The sequence below is a fragment of the Terrapene carolina genome, unplaced genomic scaffold, assembly GCF_002925995.2.
Source record: "Terrapene carolina triunguis isolate 2854851 unplaced genomic scaffold, T_m_triunguis-2.0 Scaffold242, whole genome shotgun sequence".
In the NCBI taxonomy this organism is placed as follows: domain Eukaryota; kingdom Metazoa; phylum Chordata; order Testudines; family Emydidae; genus Terrapene; species Terrapene triunguis.
Genome location: NW_020664593.1, coordinates 7,772,505 through 7,788,053, shown reverse-complemented (window position 1 = coordinate 7,788,053; position 15,549 = coordinate 7,772,505). Strand labels below are relative to the sequence as shown.

Genomic DNA, 15,549 nt, shown 5'->3' with positions numbered 1-15,549 from the left:
CAGAGTCCACCTGAGGCATGAGGGCTAGCTAACAAAGAACAATACATGGCTAAGAGAAAGCTGGGGTAGACAGACAACCTTGTGTGTTTCAAGTCGATGAGTGGAGTCAGCATGACTCCAGATGGTGAGTTGTAATTGGGTGTCCTTATCGCGAGTTATAGACACACGAAGCGCTGAGAAGGGCCTCAAAGTTAACTCCCTGGTACAGATGCCAGAACAGAGTTCAGGGAGAGGCCTAACATGATTGACGTGAGTAATGACACCCTCCCCTCATAGATGTATGCCAATTCCAGTTCACAAAAATGCAAGGGTAAAACTATAAACAACTGTTATTGTTAAATACTAATTACTGCTTTTTTGCTTTAAATCTCCAGGAATTTTCCATTTTGGTCGACCGGGAGAGCTGCTACCTCATTCCCCTGGACCCCAAAATTAGGATTTAACCTATATATTTTAATAGAAATAGTTTAAGGGTAATTACGTGTGTGTTAACAATATGTTAATTTGAGCCATGGGTGGAGCCATTATGTAATCTTTTACACCATTGATTTATTGTGCTTATCTTATCTTGCTGCTAGAACCTATCCAGGGGCTTGGGAACTCCCTCCCCGTCGCTTCTCTCCACACATGGCACCCTATATAATCTATTGTAATTAATTGTTGGGTAGTGTCTCTGAGCCTAATAAGCAAAGTGACACTTCGCCAGCGCTGTGCGTAATAAACTCCTGTGCTTGACTCTACACGGTGTCCATTTCTGTTCCTTCAGTATGCAATCAAAATCTATTTTTTGGTAAATAATTCATCTGTAATACTTTACAAACACATGCTACAGAAGGCATAGTGCTATTGATGCACCCACTACTACTTATTGTACAGGATGACAGAACTCATAGGATCAGTAACAAACACAGTGTAATAATCATGAATGTATAGCAAGCGCTGCAAAATTAATAGGTGCATTACCAGTTTTATATTCATAGATGTACACCAAGCACCACACAATTCCTAATTGCCCCCAAAACTTCAGGGCCAAGTGAAGCCCAGTCTACCACATCACATTACTCTGGCTGACTGTTAAAGTGCTCTTTCAAAGCCTCCTTCAGCTGCATAGCTCCACATTGAGCTCTTCTGATAGCCTTTGTGTCTGGCTGTTCAAAGTCTGCAGACAGCAGCTCCACCTCCACTCTGTCGGCAACTTTTCCCCCTTTGCCTCATAGATATTATGCAGGATGCAGCAGGCAGCTATAACCATTGGGATATTTTTCTCACTGATCCAATCTTGTAAGTAAACAATGCCAGAATCTGTTCAATCTACCAAAAGCACAGTCAACTGTCAATCTGCTCCTGCCGAGCTGGTAGTTGAATCTTTCCTTGGTACTATCAAGGTGGCTGGCCTATGGCATCAGGAGCCAGTGGAGGAAGGAGTAGGCTGGGTTCCAAAGGATCATTATTGGCATTTCAACTTGCCAGTGGTAATGCGCCAGTTGGGAAAGAAAGTGCCTGCGTGTAGCTTTCTGAACAGTCTTGTGTTCTTAAAGATGTGAGCATCATGCACCTTCCCTGACCAGCCAACATAGAAGGATACCCAGCGCTCCACTAAGGTTTGTATAATTTTAGAAAAGTAGCCCTTTCTCTTGATGTATTCTGTGGCAAAATGGTCTGGTGCCAAAATAGGGACATGCATGCCATCCATCATCCTACCACAGTTTGGGAACCCCATTGCTGCAAATTCATCCACTGTATCCTGCACATTGCTGAGGGGCGCAGTCCTGCATAGCAGGGGATGATTAATGGCCCTGCACGCTTGCATGACAATAGCTGCCACTGTGGATTTTCCAACTGCAAAATTATTTCCCACTGACTGGTAGCAATCTGGCATTGCAAACTTCCACAGAGCGATCGCCACCTACTTCTCTACTATCGGTGCAGCTGTCATTCTGGTGCCCATGTGCTCGAGGGCTGGGGCAAGCTCCAGGAATGTGGCTTTTGCATCCAAAAGTTCTGCAGCCACTGCATGTCATCCCAAACCTGCATTGTGATGCAATCCCACCAGTCAGTGTTTGTTTATTGAGCCCAGAGTGGCACTCCATCATATGCAGCTGTCCCATGAATGCCACCAACCACCTTGAATTATTTTTCGCTATGTCCCACAGCAATCTGTCCTCCATGAAATTGTTATGTCCCCTGCTCTGTGATTCCTCCTGAGGCTCTGCAAATATTGGAGGATTTTCATTCCATGTCAGCAACATTCATGACAACAGGGCAGAGATATGCGGGCTCCATGCTTCTGTCAGAAAACATGGACAGTGAGGAGGGCTGTGCAGGTTTGTGGAATTTTAAAAAAGGAGTGAAAATTATTGGAGATGGATGGCAGTAGGGGATGGAGAAAGTTGCATGATGGGATCTAGACCCTTTGCTCCCAGTGTCCCCAGGGGGATTTGTTTCTGCCCCAGCATGCATTGCCAAATTTTCCCAAAAGACAGTATGCTGGATGATGCAGGTTTCACATTGGGATACCTATCTGTTGTGCACCACACAGAGCATCAACACAAGCACTCCTGGTGACTATGCACAGTGCCGACACAAGGAGCCAAATATACACCTGCATGAGCAATATTCAAACTTTGGCAGCTGTATGCCAAGGTAATTTGCATCAAACGAAGTTTGTAGTGTAGCCAGGCCAAAGATAGAAGGGGAGATGGTGATGAAGCAAAGTGACACTGATCTGTAGTTGTGGATGCATACTGTGTGTTCCATCACATCCTTGACCTATGTTATAAGGATGCAGGCGATTCTGAGCCTGGATATTTCCCATTTTCCTAGCACACCTTGTGCTCATGTTTGGGAAGTGAAGTCCAGAGAGGAATGAGCTGGTTCCTGGGCATATGCTGCCTGTCCTTTTATTGGTTTTAGAGCTGGTTAGAGCCCAGAATTCCCATTCTGTGGGAATTCTGAAATGTTGATTTTTTTAAATTTCAAATTAGAACACAATAATAATGATTATTAATGATGATATTAAGAGATGTCATGCATTACATTATGATTTGTTTTGACTTGACATAACAGTTGAAATACTTCATTTATATAATGACATTATGGTATTTTCTATTATCTATCCTTTCCCTAATGTTTCCTAACATTGTTAGCTTTTTTTTGACTGCCACATAAGAACATAAGAACGGCGATACTGGGTCAGACCAAAGGTCCATCTAGCCCAATATCCTGTCTTCTGACAGTGGTCAATGCCAGGTGCCCCAGAGGGAATGAACAGAACAGATAATCATCAAGTGATCCATCCCCTGTCGCCCACTCCCAGCTCCTGGCAAACATCGGCTAGGGATACCATCCCTGCCCATCCTGGCTAATAGCCATTGAAGGACCTATCCTCCGTGAATTTATCTAGTTCTTTTTTGAACTCTGTTATAGTCTTGGTCTTCACAACATCCTCTGGCAAAAAGTTCCACAGGTTGACTGTGTGTTGTGTGAAGAAATACTTCCTTTTGTTTGTTTTAAATCTGCTGCCTATTAATTTCATTTGGTGACCCCTAGTTCGTGTGTTCTGAGAAGGTGTAAGTAACACTTCCTTCTGTACTTTCTCCACACCAGTCATGATTTTCTAGACCTCTATCTTATCCCCCTTTAGTCGTCTCTTTTCCAAGCTGAAAAGTCCCAGTCTTATTAATCACTGCACATTGAACATATGTTTTCAGAGAACTATCCACAATGACTCCAAGATCTCTTTCTTGAGTGGTAACAGCTAATTTAGGCCCCATGATTTTGTATGAATAGTTGGGATTATGTTTTCCATGGTACATTACTTTACACTTATCAATACTGAATTTCATCTGCTATTTTGTTGCCCAGTCACCCAGTTTTGTGAGATCTCTTTGTAACTCTTTGCAGTCCGTTTTGAATTTAGCCATCTTAAGGAATTTTGTGTCATCTGCAAACTTTGCCACTTCAGTGTTTACCCCCTTTTCCATATCATTTCTGAATATGTTGAACAGCACTAGTCCCAATACATATCCTTGGGGGACTTTGCTATTTACCGCTCTACATTTTGAAAACTGACCATTTATTCCTATCCTTTGTTTCCTGTCTTTTACCAGTTTCTCATCCATGAAAGAAGCTTTCCTCTTATCCCATGACTGCCTATTTTGCTTACAAGACTTTGATGATGGACCTTGTCACAGGCTTTCTGAAAGTCTAAGTACACTGTATCAACTGGATCACCCTTGTCCACATGTTTGTTGATCCCCTGAAAGAATTCTAAGAGATAAGTGAGGCATGATTTCCCTTTACAAAAGTCGTGTTGACTCTTCATCAACAAATTGTGCTCATCTATGTGTCTGATAATTCTTTTTAGTATAGTTCCAATCAATTTGCTTGCTACTAAAGTTAGGCTTACCAGCCTGTGATTGCCAGGATCGCCTCTGAAGTCTTTTTTTTTAAAATGGGTGTTACATTAGCTACCTCCAGTCCTCTGGTACAGAGGCTGATTTGAGTGATAGGTTACATATCACAGTCAGCAGTTCTGCAATTTCAAATTTGAGTTCCTTCAGAACTCTTGGGTGAATACCATCTGGTCCTGATGTCTGATTCTATTTAGTTTATCAGTTTGTTCCAAAAGCTCTGCTACTGATACCTCAATCAGTTAGTTTTTTGTGTCTTTAACTAGTTGCTTTTCAAATTCTTTTTTGGCCTAACTAATTACACTTTTTACCCATGACTTGCCAGATGGTCCTCTCGATTATTCTCAGTAGGATCTGACTTCCAATTTTTAAAGGATGCCTTTTTGCCTCTAATCACCTCTTTTACTCTTTTGTTTAGTCATGGTGGCATTTTTTTTTTTTTGGTCCTCTTACTATTTCTTTTTATCTGGGGCATACATTTAATTTAAGTAACCACATGCCTAACCATGCACTGGGGCTGAATCAGGTGTCAGACTAGCTTGCTAGAAAGGGCAACACATGGCTAGGATTCACCAGTTATGAACTATTTATTAACTGTGTGGTGTGTGGACAGGAAGTGAGTTTTAGCTAACCGTGCCCCAAAGCAGTTAAAGGCGGTAAAAGTCACTGTGGAGAGGCCCTTACCTATGCTCTGTAGATCTATAGGGAGTCTATGTTAGTACAGTTTACATGCTGAGGATCTGGAAGAAGATGCAAGTTAAAGTGGTCCCATGCAACATTGAAGGACCTCTCTCATACACATTCTCCCAGCTCCCTGGTGTGTTGGTCACACCCACTTACACCCACTCTACTGCTGAGTAAGGGAGCGTAAATAGATTGGAGGGAGTCCAGATTAGTGTCAATGGGTCTGAGTGAATGTACTGGAGTCTAATTTACACCTCTTTACACATCACTCCTAAATTTGGCCTTTAGACTCTTATCTACCCCTGTCACTTTGTGGAAGTTTCTGTTCATGGTACTGTTCTCCTGAATGTCAGTGGCTAAACATGGACTGTGCTGGCCCTTCTAGGGGGAGGGAAAGGGGAACCTCACAGATACTTTTTCTACATCATTCACCAAGTCTAAGGCATAAGCTCTGCCCTCAGGTGAGTCTCTCTGATTTCAGGCCATGCATGTCCAACAGTAGACTATGCCCCACATGTTTCCTTTGAAAAGAAATAGTGCCCAGGTTATGGGGATGTCAGGATGTTCTCCTCTTCCTGCCATCACCATGGTATGGGAGCCCACCCCCATCTGGTTCAAATGTACTCACAGTTCACAGTGACCCGGACTTGCTTGACATCTGCCGAGGAAACCTCATTGGCGGCTTTGCACTCGTACTTGCCAGATTGCTCCCGTGTGATCCCTAGGATCTCCAGGTACTCTTCCTCACCTTCAAATTCTCTGCCTAGGAGGAGAAAAATACACAGCAGGATGTTATTAGGTGGTGTGGACTTGAGCAGCCCTCACTTTGGTTGTAACATGTGAATGATCATGGCACAATTATCCATGAAACAATGACAGATGGGAGCTACTTGGAGGCTATCTCAGCAACCACAACAGATAGAGCCTTTTTTTTTTTAATGAAAGCTTAGATTCTGGAGAACCAAAAGGATGCGTGAAAGGAGTGCCAAATGCCGAACACCACATACCAGCCCCAACCTAGCCTTGTGGCCAGAATCAGACACATTCATAGAAGCAAAATCTCCAACTTGCAAGGACAGAATTAGTTTAATGACTAGATATTTGAAAACCAAGGGAGGTCAGACAGATTATAATTGGCTCTATGGTAGTCATGACCATCATAAATTGGGACGTATTTTACCTGTAGCCCCCTGACCATGAAAAGTTGTGGAACTGTTTTCTGTCTCAGAAATCGCAAACTTCCAACCCAGACCATCATTGACAAGACTAAGTTTCCTGGAAACACCTGCACACTGAGAAATACGGGCTTTTGGAAAGTAAAATTGAGTCACAGAGACCAATAATCACTGCAACCCTAGCTCTCCATTCCTCAGTTTCTCCATCTGTAAACTGTGGCTAATAATACCCCCCCCCCTCCAAGGAGGGTTGTGAGGTTAACCTATGGAAAGCACATTGAGATCCTTGGATGGAGGTGCAACAGCAGTGTAAAATGTTAGGATTAGTATATCTACACTATCACTCTGGAACCCAAGCTTGGACTCTCCCTAGAAGGATTATGAGCAATGTTGGGCAAAACCATGATGGGAGTATTTTCCTGTCTTAACAGGGTACAAACACTGCTCTGGAGCATGGCTGCAGCAATGTTTACAAACTGCATAGCACAGGCAAACAAACCCAAACCAAAAACCCAATTCTAATCTCACTTTTAAATCATACGGGTCAGATTTTCAGAATAGCTCACTGCCCAGAAGATTTCATTGTTGTCAATGGGGACTAATGGGGGCTGAGATCTTTTGAAAATCTGGCCTTTTCATTTAAGTGGCTGAATGGGATCTGAGCTCTTTTCATAGTCTGACCCCATCTGTGGGTGGGCAGCTCCTCTGAAAATCCATCCCTGAGTTGCTGGATGTGCTTCAAATACTGTCTGTGTGGACTGGGCATTAGTCCCTGGCTCACAAAGTCCTGAGTGGCAGTAGCAGCTAAGCCCACTCTCAGGGGCTCCAGTTCCAGTGATATTCCCTAGAGTGGCAGAACCGTGCCAGTCCACAGGCATATGTTTTCTGTGGCATATTAGCCAAAGCAAGTTAGCCAGATCAGATTAGCCAAGCACACTGGAGGATGAACACAGGGCACCAGCCAGATTCTCTTTGCTTTAGATCAGGGATAGGGACTTTGGGAACTGATAAATCTCTGTTCAGGATTCTGTCCCTTGCACTACCACTCTTAGTTCTTGTTTTTCCTGCACTCATCAAAATCCCCCAATGGGTAAAATCATCCCCAGACTTGGCAACTCAGTATTCAAAGAGGAGCTGCCATGCCACATATGGTGAATGAATGCTTCCAAAGTGAATAAGCTTTCCTCTTCTATTCAGAGATGGGCAGACCCAAAACCCAGATCCAAACGCTCCCATATTTCTGATGAATTTGAATCTAACACCACTGTGTCCCAAACCACTATCTGCTTTTGTGTAAGTCTGCGTTTTACCTTCAGGACCTACTAGCACAGATGCAGAAAGGTCTAGTGCTCTGCTGCATGACCTGCTTTTATAGGGGTAGGGTACACTATTAAACAAAGAGGGAATACGGTCCACCCTACTGCACTGCAGGAGTCACCGTGACACCGCTCCCAATAGTGCGCAGGTGAAGAAGTTAGGAACAACATTCTGGTGGCAAGGCCCTTTGGGTGGGATTTTCACAAGTGCTCATCATTGACCTAAGTCTGCTCCCATTGACATGAATGGAAGCAGCATTAGGCCAATGCTAAGGTGCTCCTGAAAATCCCACCTAGAGTCAGAACGCACTCCATTTATCGCAGCATTGGCAGCTCCTGACTACTAGATGCTGAGCAGGGGACGTTAATCTGCCACCACAGCAGATCTTAATAAACCAAAGACTAAAAAATAATTTGCCAGGGCACAGTTGCTCTGCTCTCATCGTGTTAGCATAATGGGTTGGACCCACTTTTCTTACAAGGGGTGGGAGGGGGCACTGAGCAGGTGCTCGTCAAAATGCTGTCACCAAACTGAAGGGACAGTTGGGGGAAGATTTCCTAGCCTCTGATGGAGTCGCCGCCTCTTTGGGTGCTGCTAAACCTGCCTGCTGGAAACAACATATCCTTGGAGCTCTGAAAAATATTCTGGAAGAGAAAATATTTTGCCAGGTTTCCCAGAGAAAGAATCTTCTGGGCTCCTCACAACATCTCGCTCTCTCTCTCACACACACACAAATAAACAGAAGGAACACTGAGCCATCAACAGGCCCAGGAGTACTTTCAGGAACAACACATAATCCTTTCCAGCAAAGTGGGGATGAAGAGCAGTCGGTTTGCAGTACAGCAAATGGGTAGATCTACCCAGCCCCTCAGTCTTCCTTCCTGTAGCCTACGCATCCCTGGGGCATGGGGTTTAGCACACTGCTTGGGGGGGAACATTTTCTGGGAACTCCTTGCTAAAATGTTGTCAGTTCTATCACTGCCCTCTCCTTCTATGCCAGTTTCATCTCTGAGCGGCAATGTTTTGCTCCATAAACTTAATTACTCTGAACTGCAATCCCAACCGCTCCCTTCTGCTGCAGCCATGTCCCCTACCATGGTAGAAAGTTTTTAAAAAGAGCATTTCTGTAAAGTGTGATGTCAAATCACAGGAATGAGAGATAGCAAAAACACAACACGGCATCGTAACAGGAGGTCAGGTTCTAGTCTCTGGAACACAGCGACCGTGGCAGCCTGACAAAGAGGACCCATCCGCTTAACTCCAACCTCTAAAAGTTGTTGGAGAGTCTCTCTCTGAGGCAGAGGCAACTAAAGTCAGTGACAGGGAGAAAATCTAGAAACGGTCTAGCTCAGCAGCAAGCACTGGCAGGATGTTTAGGTTTGTTACAGTCCACGTTAAGCCTAGAGGAAGGGGGTAAGTGTGGACACTATCCAGTGGTGTGGTTTACTGATGTGCGTGCTGTGTTAGGAGATGGCGGAAATGCCATCTGCTCACAGGAATCTAGTCCACTCTCATTAGGACAAGAGGGTTCCCTGCAGCATATTCTCCCAGGAGTGAAATCACAATCCCATTAAAGTCAATGGCAAAACTCACCCATCTCACCCCAGATTTTTGTCTGGTTCAGGTTTAAATGTTCCCAGTGATGGGGTTTCATAGAATCATAGACTTTAAGGTCAGAAGGGACCACTATGATCATCTAGTCTAGCCCCTCCTGTTGGCCAGCCCCAGGATCAGGCTTTCTATTCTGGAGACTGGAGAGAGAGAGAGAGTGGGGGGTGGTCAGGCTTAACAATTAAACCAATGGTGAAAGAATCGGAGAGTGCCAGGTGCCTGCTGGGAGCTGGTGGAGGCCCTTCTGCACAGGTATGTGCTGCAGATAGCTTTGATGTGTGAACGTGGAAGCCTTTGAAAGTGCTCTCACTTCAGCCATGTCTGCTCTCCCCTTGCTTGCTAGCCACACCTGCTAGAGCAGCTGAACCCCCCCCCCCATCTTACACAATAGTCTGCTTACAAACACCACCACCACACGTGTGAGGGCACACATGCACACACACCAAAACAGAGTGTACAATCCTGCACTCAGAAGCACACTCACACTCTTCATACCAACACAGACACCCACATCTTCTGACCCTCACACCTCCCTTCTTAAGCCTATTTAAGTACACAGAAGCACAAATATACATATACATCCCCCACATTCATATATGCACTCTTCCACCCCCGACTGCCACACACACACCCTCATACACTTACATATATTCACATGCACATATCCTACTTATGCACACACAAAAGCTTCTCTTTCTTTCCACACTTTACCAGTCATTTCACAAATCCCCCCCGCTCTCTCTCACACACACACGTGCATACACACACATTCTATGAATATACAGAGTATTCAGATAACATTGGAAATGGTGTCATTTTTAGCTGTGTACTGTAACAGGTATGTCTTGGTTTACCATGTACTGGAGCCTCAAGTTTCTAAAGACTAAGCGGCCATTTTGCATTCTGTTCAATGCAGACTGTACAAGAGAAGGCACATACACTGTGCTCTCTCTCTCATCCAGACTTGACTTCGGTTCTTTTGTAGTATTGTGTTCTTAAACTAAAATAAAGTTCATTCGCGCTGAAAGTATCTGTTTGCATTTTGTGTATGGAGAAACATAACAGGGACCCTGCTGCTTTGTTTATTTTCTTCAAACCCCTTTTGTAGTTGTGTGGCATGGAGAGCAGAAGGGGCTCTGGGATGATGTTGGGCACCTTCTACCTAAAACAAGATGCAGAGAGGATAAAAAGATTTCACATCAAAAGATGCCATTTGAAGTTTTTTTGCGGCGACTTCCAATGCTGAATTGAGGTTTCTTTTCTCTCTGCACTTTTCATTTATTGTCTAAGGTCTCACTCACCTAACTCCCTTCCCCCCTCTGCACCTTACATTCCCCAGGAAGATACTTCTGAAAAACAAAAATAGCTAAGGGAGCCTTTGACATTGTTTTCTTGTTTTACCTCCAGCTGGGATTTTTTTTTATTTGAAACTTTGAAGCTTTTGTTTATCAGCCTTCGCCTCCTCACCCACTGCAGATTCCTCTGAGGTTGGCATTTTTATCTGTCCCCTAGCTGAAGAGACTTGTTTTCGGTAAAGAGATCAGTGGAGAGTGGCAGATGGTGTATGAGTAAAGGGACAGCCTGTGCTGCAATGCTACTGAGAGAAGGGAAGATAGAAAGTTACCATGGCATGGGAGATAGGAAACATGAGGAAGCTGGGAGAATGAGAGAGAGAGGAGAGCAAAGGATGGAGATGGGAAGGGGAAAGAGGAAGATGAAGAGATGGAGAGAAGCTGGGAGAAAGTAATGTAGACAGTGAGATTTGGAAAGTGAGATGTTCAGAGACAGAGAGAAAAATGTAGACGGATTGCTGAGAAAGAAAGAGATGTACATCGACAGGGAGTAAGATGGACGGAAGTGGAGAGAGACAGTGACAGAGAGATACAGTACAGTACAGAGATACAGAGAGCTCCTCTGTGCAAAGGGAGTAGTGAAGTATCAACTGCCGTAGGGATAGGAACAGAAGGGTCAAATGTACTGTGGAAATAATCACTCTGTTTACACACCCTGTTGTGCCCCATTGCTTACTGTGTAAATTGGCCTCATGCCTCCAATGCCCCTAGGTCTGTCGTTACTACACAAAAACCAGAGGCTAGCATGGTGCCAGTGAAGACTCAGGCCTGGCTCTGGCTTTGTGAATGAGGATGAGCCAAAGCAGGAGGAAAGACCCTGGCATGGTTTCCCCTGGTGTTCACAGGGACCTAATTTATCATTCATCTCATTTCCTTTTGTGTATCCACAGAGTCAGCTGGCCTTGACAGACATTTTCTGGCTTGCCCAGGGTTAAGAATGTCTGGAGTTCTCTCTAGAGATGCTCTCCCCTGCCCACACACCTTGCATTAAGCAGAACCTTCTTGGCTGAACGTGACAGTCCCGGACTGAATTATGTAACGTCTTGTCCACTCGCCATTGGAATTAGCTGTGATGACATGATGCACAGGAGAAGCAGGACTCACTGAGTGCAACCTGTTAGTGTACCAGCTGGAGTTGAATTTCAACAGGACAAGGGTGTCAGACATATCTGACTGGACTCAGACTACTTGCTAATATAACAATATCCTGTGAGATAGGATATCTCGGGGATATCCCCTGATGTGTACCCAGGTAATAAACTCACCCAGCAGTGCTCCAAAGTCCAAACAGGCACTACCCCTTCTAGCTACTCCCAAAGGGGGGTAGGACTGAGTAATTCCTTTGCTATGATGCCAATCAATATTCACTACATTCTGGGGCTTCTCTGGTATCTGTGTCCCAGGCTGAATGGAAAGTCTGAACTCTCAGAGAAGCACAGTGTCCTTTGGTGTCTGACGACATGGCAAGCTTCAGTCTGTCCCACACTAAGTCATAACTCTGCAGCTTTGGAGAACAGACACTGCCAGCTGAGTACCAGACATATAGCTACAGAGAATTATAGCCTCTTTATTTTGGAACACATTGGCCTCTATCTCCTGAGGCAAAGGAGAAGCTATATTCGTGTAGCAGCGGTAGGACTCACAGCTTCTCTGAATAACCAGCCTCGCTTTTTACAGATCTTCAAATGTCCTCTACAGAGCACTATAGTCTATAGTCACACACACACACCCCTGTGCAGGTCTGGCATTCCAGCCAGCAGAGGGAAGAAATGCCACGCGCCCCAGTCAGTATGTCACACAAGGGGCACCGTGTCACACCATACACACCCCAACATTGGGCCCCCAAACATTACCTGAAGCAACACACGTTTCATCCCAGCATCACCACCAAACATTACAACGTCGCAACGCCGCAAGGGAAATGTCATGGCATCACGACACGAGCCTCATGACATCAACACAAAAACTTCAACACACCCACAAAATTTGTGCGCTCTGGTTCCTTTTTGTGTGTGGGGGTACTTTAATCTGATGCGTGGGAGCCCTCATCAGCCACAAGGATCATCATGGCAGCACAAGACCTTTGCGGTAAAGGCTGGGAGATAAGAAGGGGGAAGTTGGGAAGTTCCTTAGGGCTCAGAGGCGCCCTTTGGAGCAGCAATAGAAAAGGAGGTTACAAACTTGCAGGTCTGACTAAGGATCCTAGAGCTTTTCCCACCTGCCTGAGGGTGGGGATGATTAGCTGTGTTGAATGGAGCACATTTCTCTCTTTGTGGTGTGACCAGCTCTGCAGGGAGAGGTGCCCTCTCCCTCTTGTTAGTGACACCCCCACCCAGGTGGAGGGGAAGGACCAGCGGTCGCCTTCTGCAGTAGGAATAGAAAAAAAAAATCAATTGGTGTTTGCTACCAATAGTGTTAAGCAGAGAAGGTAATAGAATCTGAGACTGCTTGGGGAACAGGGGTTTGTTGCATGATGGAGAGGCCTTTGAAAGGCAATTAAAATATAACAACCCACCCGGTCATTTCGCTCCCTGGTGACTGTCAGCTCAGTCACTCTCGCTCGGCCTCATACACTCCTTTCCCTCTGAGTAGTCCCATTCTAGAGAAAACACTCACTCTACTGTCATTTTGTAGTTTAATGGTATGTTCTTCCCTACTGAACAAGGCTCTGGGATGTGCAGCTCTGGGAAGGCACAGAGCCGGGGGGCAGCTCCAGGCACCAGCACACCAAGCGTGTGCCTGGGGCGGCAAGACGTGGGGGGCGGCCTGCCGGTCGCCGTGAGGGCGGCAGTCAGGCTGCCTTCGGCGGCATGCCTGTGGGAGGTCCGCCGGTCCCGCAGTTTTGGTGGCAATTCGGTGGCGGGTACGCCAAAGGCGCGGCACCAGCGGACCTCCCGCAGGCATGCCGCCGAATCCGCATTACCAGCGGACCTCCCGCAGGCATGCTGCTGAAAGCCGCCTGCCTGCCATGCTTGGGGCGGCAAAATACATAGAGGCGCCTTTGCACAGGGCACAGTGAAGTTTGAAAGGAGCCAACGTGGTTTGTCCCAGAAGAGGAATTATGGGGTTGCACTCCTACACAGGGCAAGTGGAGAGGGGAAGTGGGCTCTTCCCTATTTTTAGTTAAGCTGGTCTGAATGCTGAGTTCACATCAGAAACCAGAAGCCCGAGATTTCCATTTTGCTTCAGTTCTTTCTATGGACCTTTTGCAAAGCTCTAGTTTTAAACAGTGGGAGTATGGTCAAGCTATCCCTCAGCTACTGTTGCCTCTCAAAAGTTTGTCGACTTGTTGTGTGGCATGGTGGTGATATTTATGGGGTATCTGTGTAGAAAGATTAACTTCCTGAATGCTGCTTTGGTCTGCATTTCTGCTGACCAAAATCTATGGTACAATATTTCTCAGTTATGTCCAATACGGGTGTCAGACATCTTCCTCTGCATCTGGTACTGGCCAGTGCTGGAGATGGGATAGAGGTCTATACAGGCCATTTTGATGTGGTCCAGTGTGATTAATTCTGCTGCTCTTAGAATCCTTTTGTTTTCAAAGAACAAGGCAGCTTCCAAATTTGCCTTGCACCACTAGTCCAGGGGGGACTTGTCCTTTAAGCAGCAAATGGGATGTTTTGGGTTGAGGCCCTTTTAAATAATCCCACTTGGCAAGTTAATAACATAAGGGTTTCTTGCAGGCTGGATGTGGCAGCTTGTTGCTTGAAAAATAGTAGAGGGAAGACAAGCACTGAAGAACAAGAGGTCCTGATTTTGAGTGGTACTGAGCATGTTGTTCCCACTGACTTCAAGTGGAGTTCTCAGCACTTTTGAAAATCAGGGCCATGGGGACAGTGACAAGACTTTCCTGAAGAGCAGAGAAAGAGGAGTAGTCAATGCGTTAGAAAGGGAGGACAAGTGAGAACACAGAAGAAAAAGTGTGTGGCATGGGGACATAGACAGACATACAAATACAGAATGTATCAGCAAGAAGAGGTGAGGGAATAAGAGTATTTCTGAAAGCAAAAGAGCAAAGGCATGTAGAAGATAATAAAGAGTGACAGGAAATATTAAGGGACTTGAGAGGGGCAAATCAAAACCAGAAAGGGGATGCAGATCAGACTAGAAGGCAGAGGAATAGCGGAAAAATAATAAAAAACAAAGAAGAAGAGAGAGAGACGCAGAAAAAAATAAAGAAGTTCAGGGAGAGGTAAAAGAGAAGGGAAACAACAAAAATCACTCAATCAGGTGATCCCAGAGACTGATAGAAAAAAAAGTTGCATCTGGAATGAGCAGGTGTCTCTACTGAGAAGACAAGTAACTTGTTCCGGCATGAGCTAGTTACCATGCTGGATATAGGAACTCTAGACAGTCCAGAGGAACTGGCCTGAGAAACCGTTAAAAAATCAGTGTGGAAGAAACTATTGTCCTTGTTATGAAGTTCCTATGGGAGTTGGGGTTTTGTTATGTTTTTTTCCTGGTGAAGCAGTGGAAGTTTTGCTAGTGCTAATATACCAGTGGCACAAAATAGGCCAGCACAGATCAGGCTCTATTCATGCTTGGTATGATTTCATTTTCTTGAGGCGTGGGGAGAAGGAGGGAACAGAATTAATGAGAGATATGGGAAAGGGGAAGGAGAGGAATGGGGTTAGTCTGCTTGTCCCCACTGCCTCAGTAAAGAACTCTAATGGGGAGGGGTCCCATGCTCACTGCTCTAAGGGTTAACAAAAACTCCAGAGACACATTTTATTAAGCAGTTAAATACCAATTAGGGCTTTAGAGTGGGGTTTTCAAGAGCATCTACATGACTTAGGATCACAAGTTCCAATGACTTTCAATAAGATTTTATGTTCTTAAATCACTTAGGTGCTTTTGAAAATCCCTTCTTAATTCCTTTATTAAAGTGAATGGTTGGTATAGTCCTTTAATGTGACCTGGCAGGGCATGACAGTGGGAGCTGGGGAAGAAGTTAAGGCTAGCACATCTAAATGAGAAGGGGAAAGATCCTGCTTC

The 15,549-nt window shown here is 45.2% G+C and overlaps 1 protein-coding gene across 2 annotated transcripts in view; it reads right to left on the bottom strand.

Moving 5' to 3' along the window:
* The window catches only part of LSAMP (limbic system associated membrane protein), a 413,410-nt gene that overhangs the window by 45,958 nt on the left and 351,903 nt on the right, over positions 1 to 15,549 (bottom strand). For both annotated transcript variants that reach the window (XM_024204213.3, XM_024204214.3), the window contains exon 4: positions 5,725 to 5,859. In XM_024204213.3, coding sequence (XP_024059981.1) covers positions 5,725 to 5,859 — 135 coding nt within the window. The remainder of the gene's footprint in view (positions 1 to 5,724; positions 5,860 to 15,549) is intronic.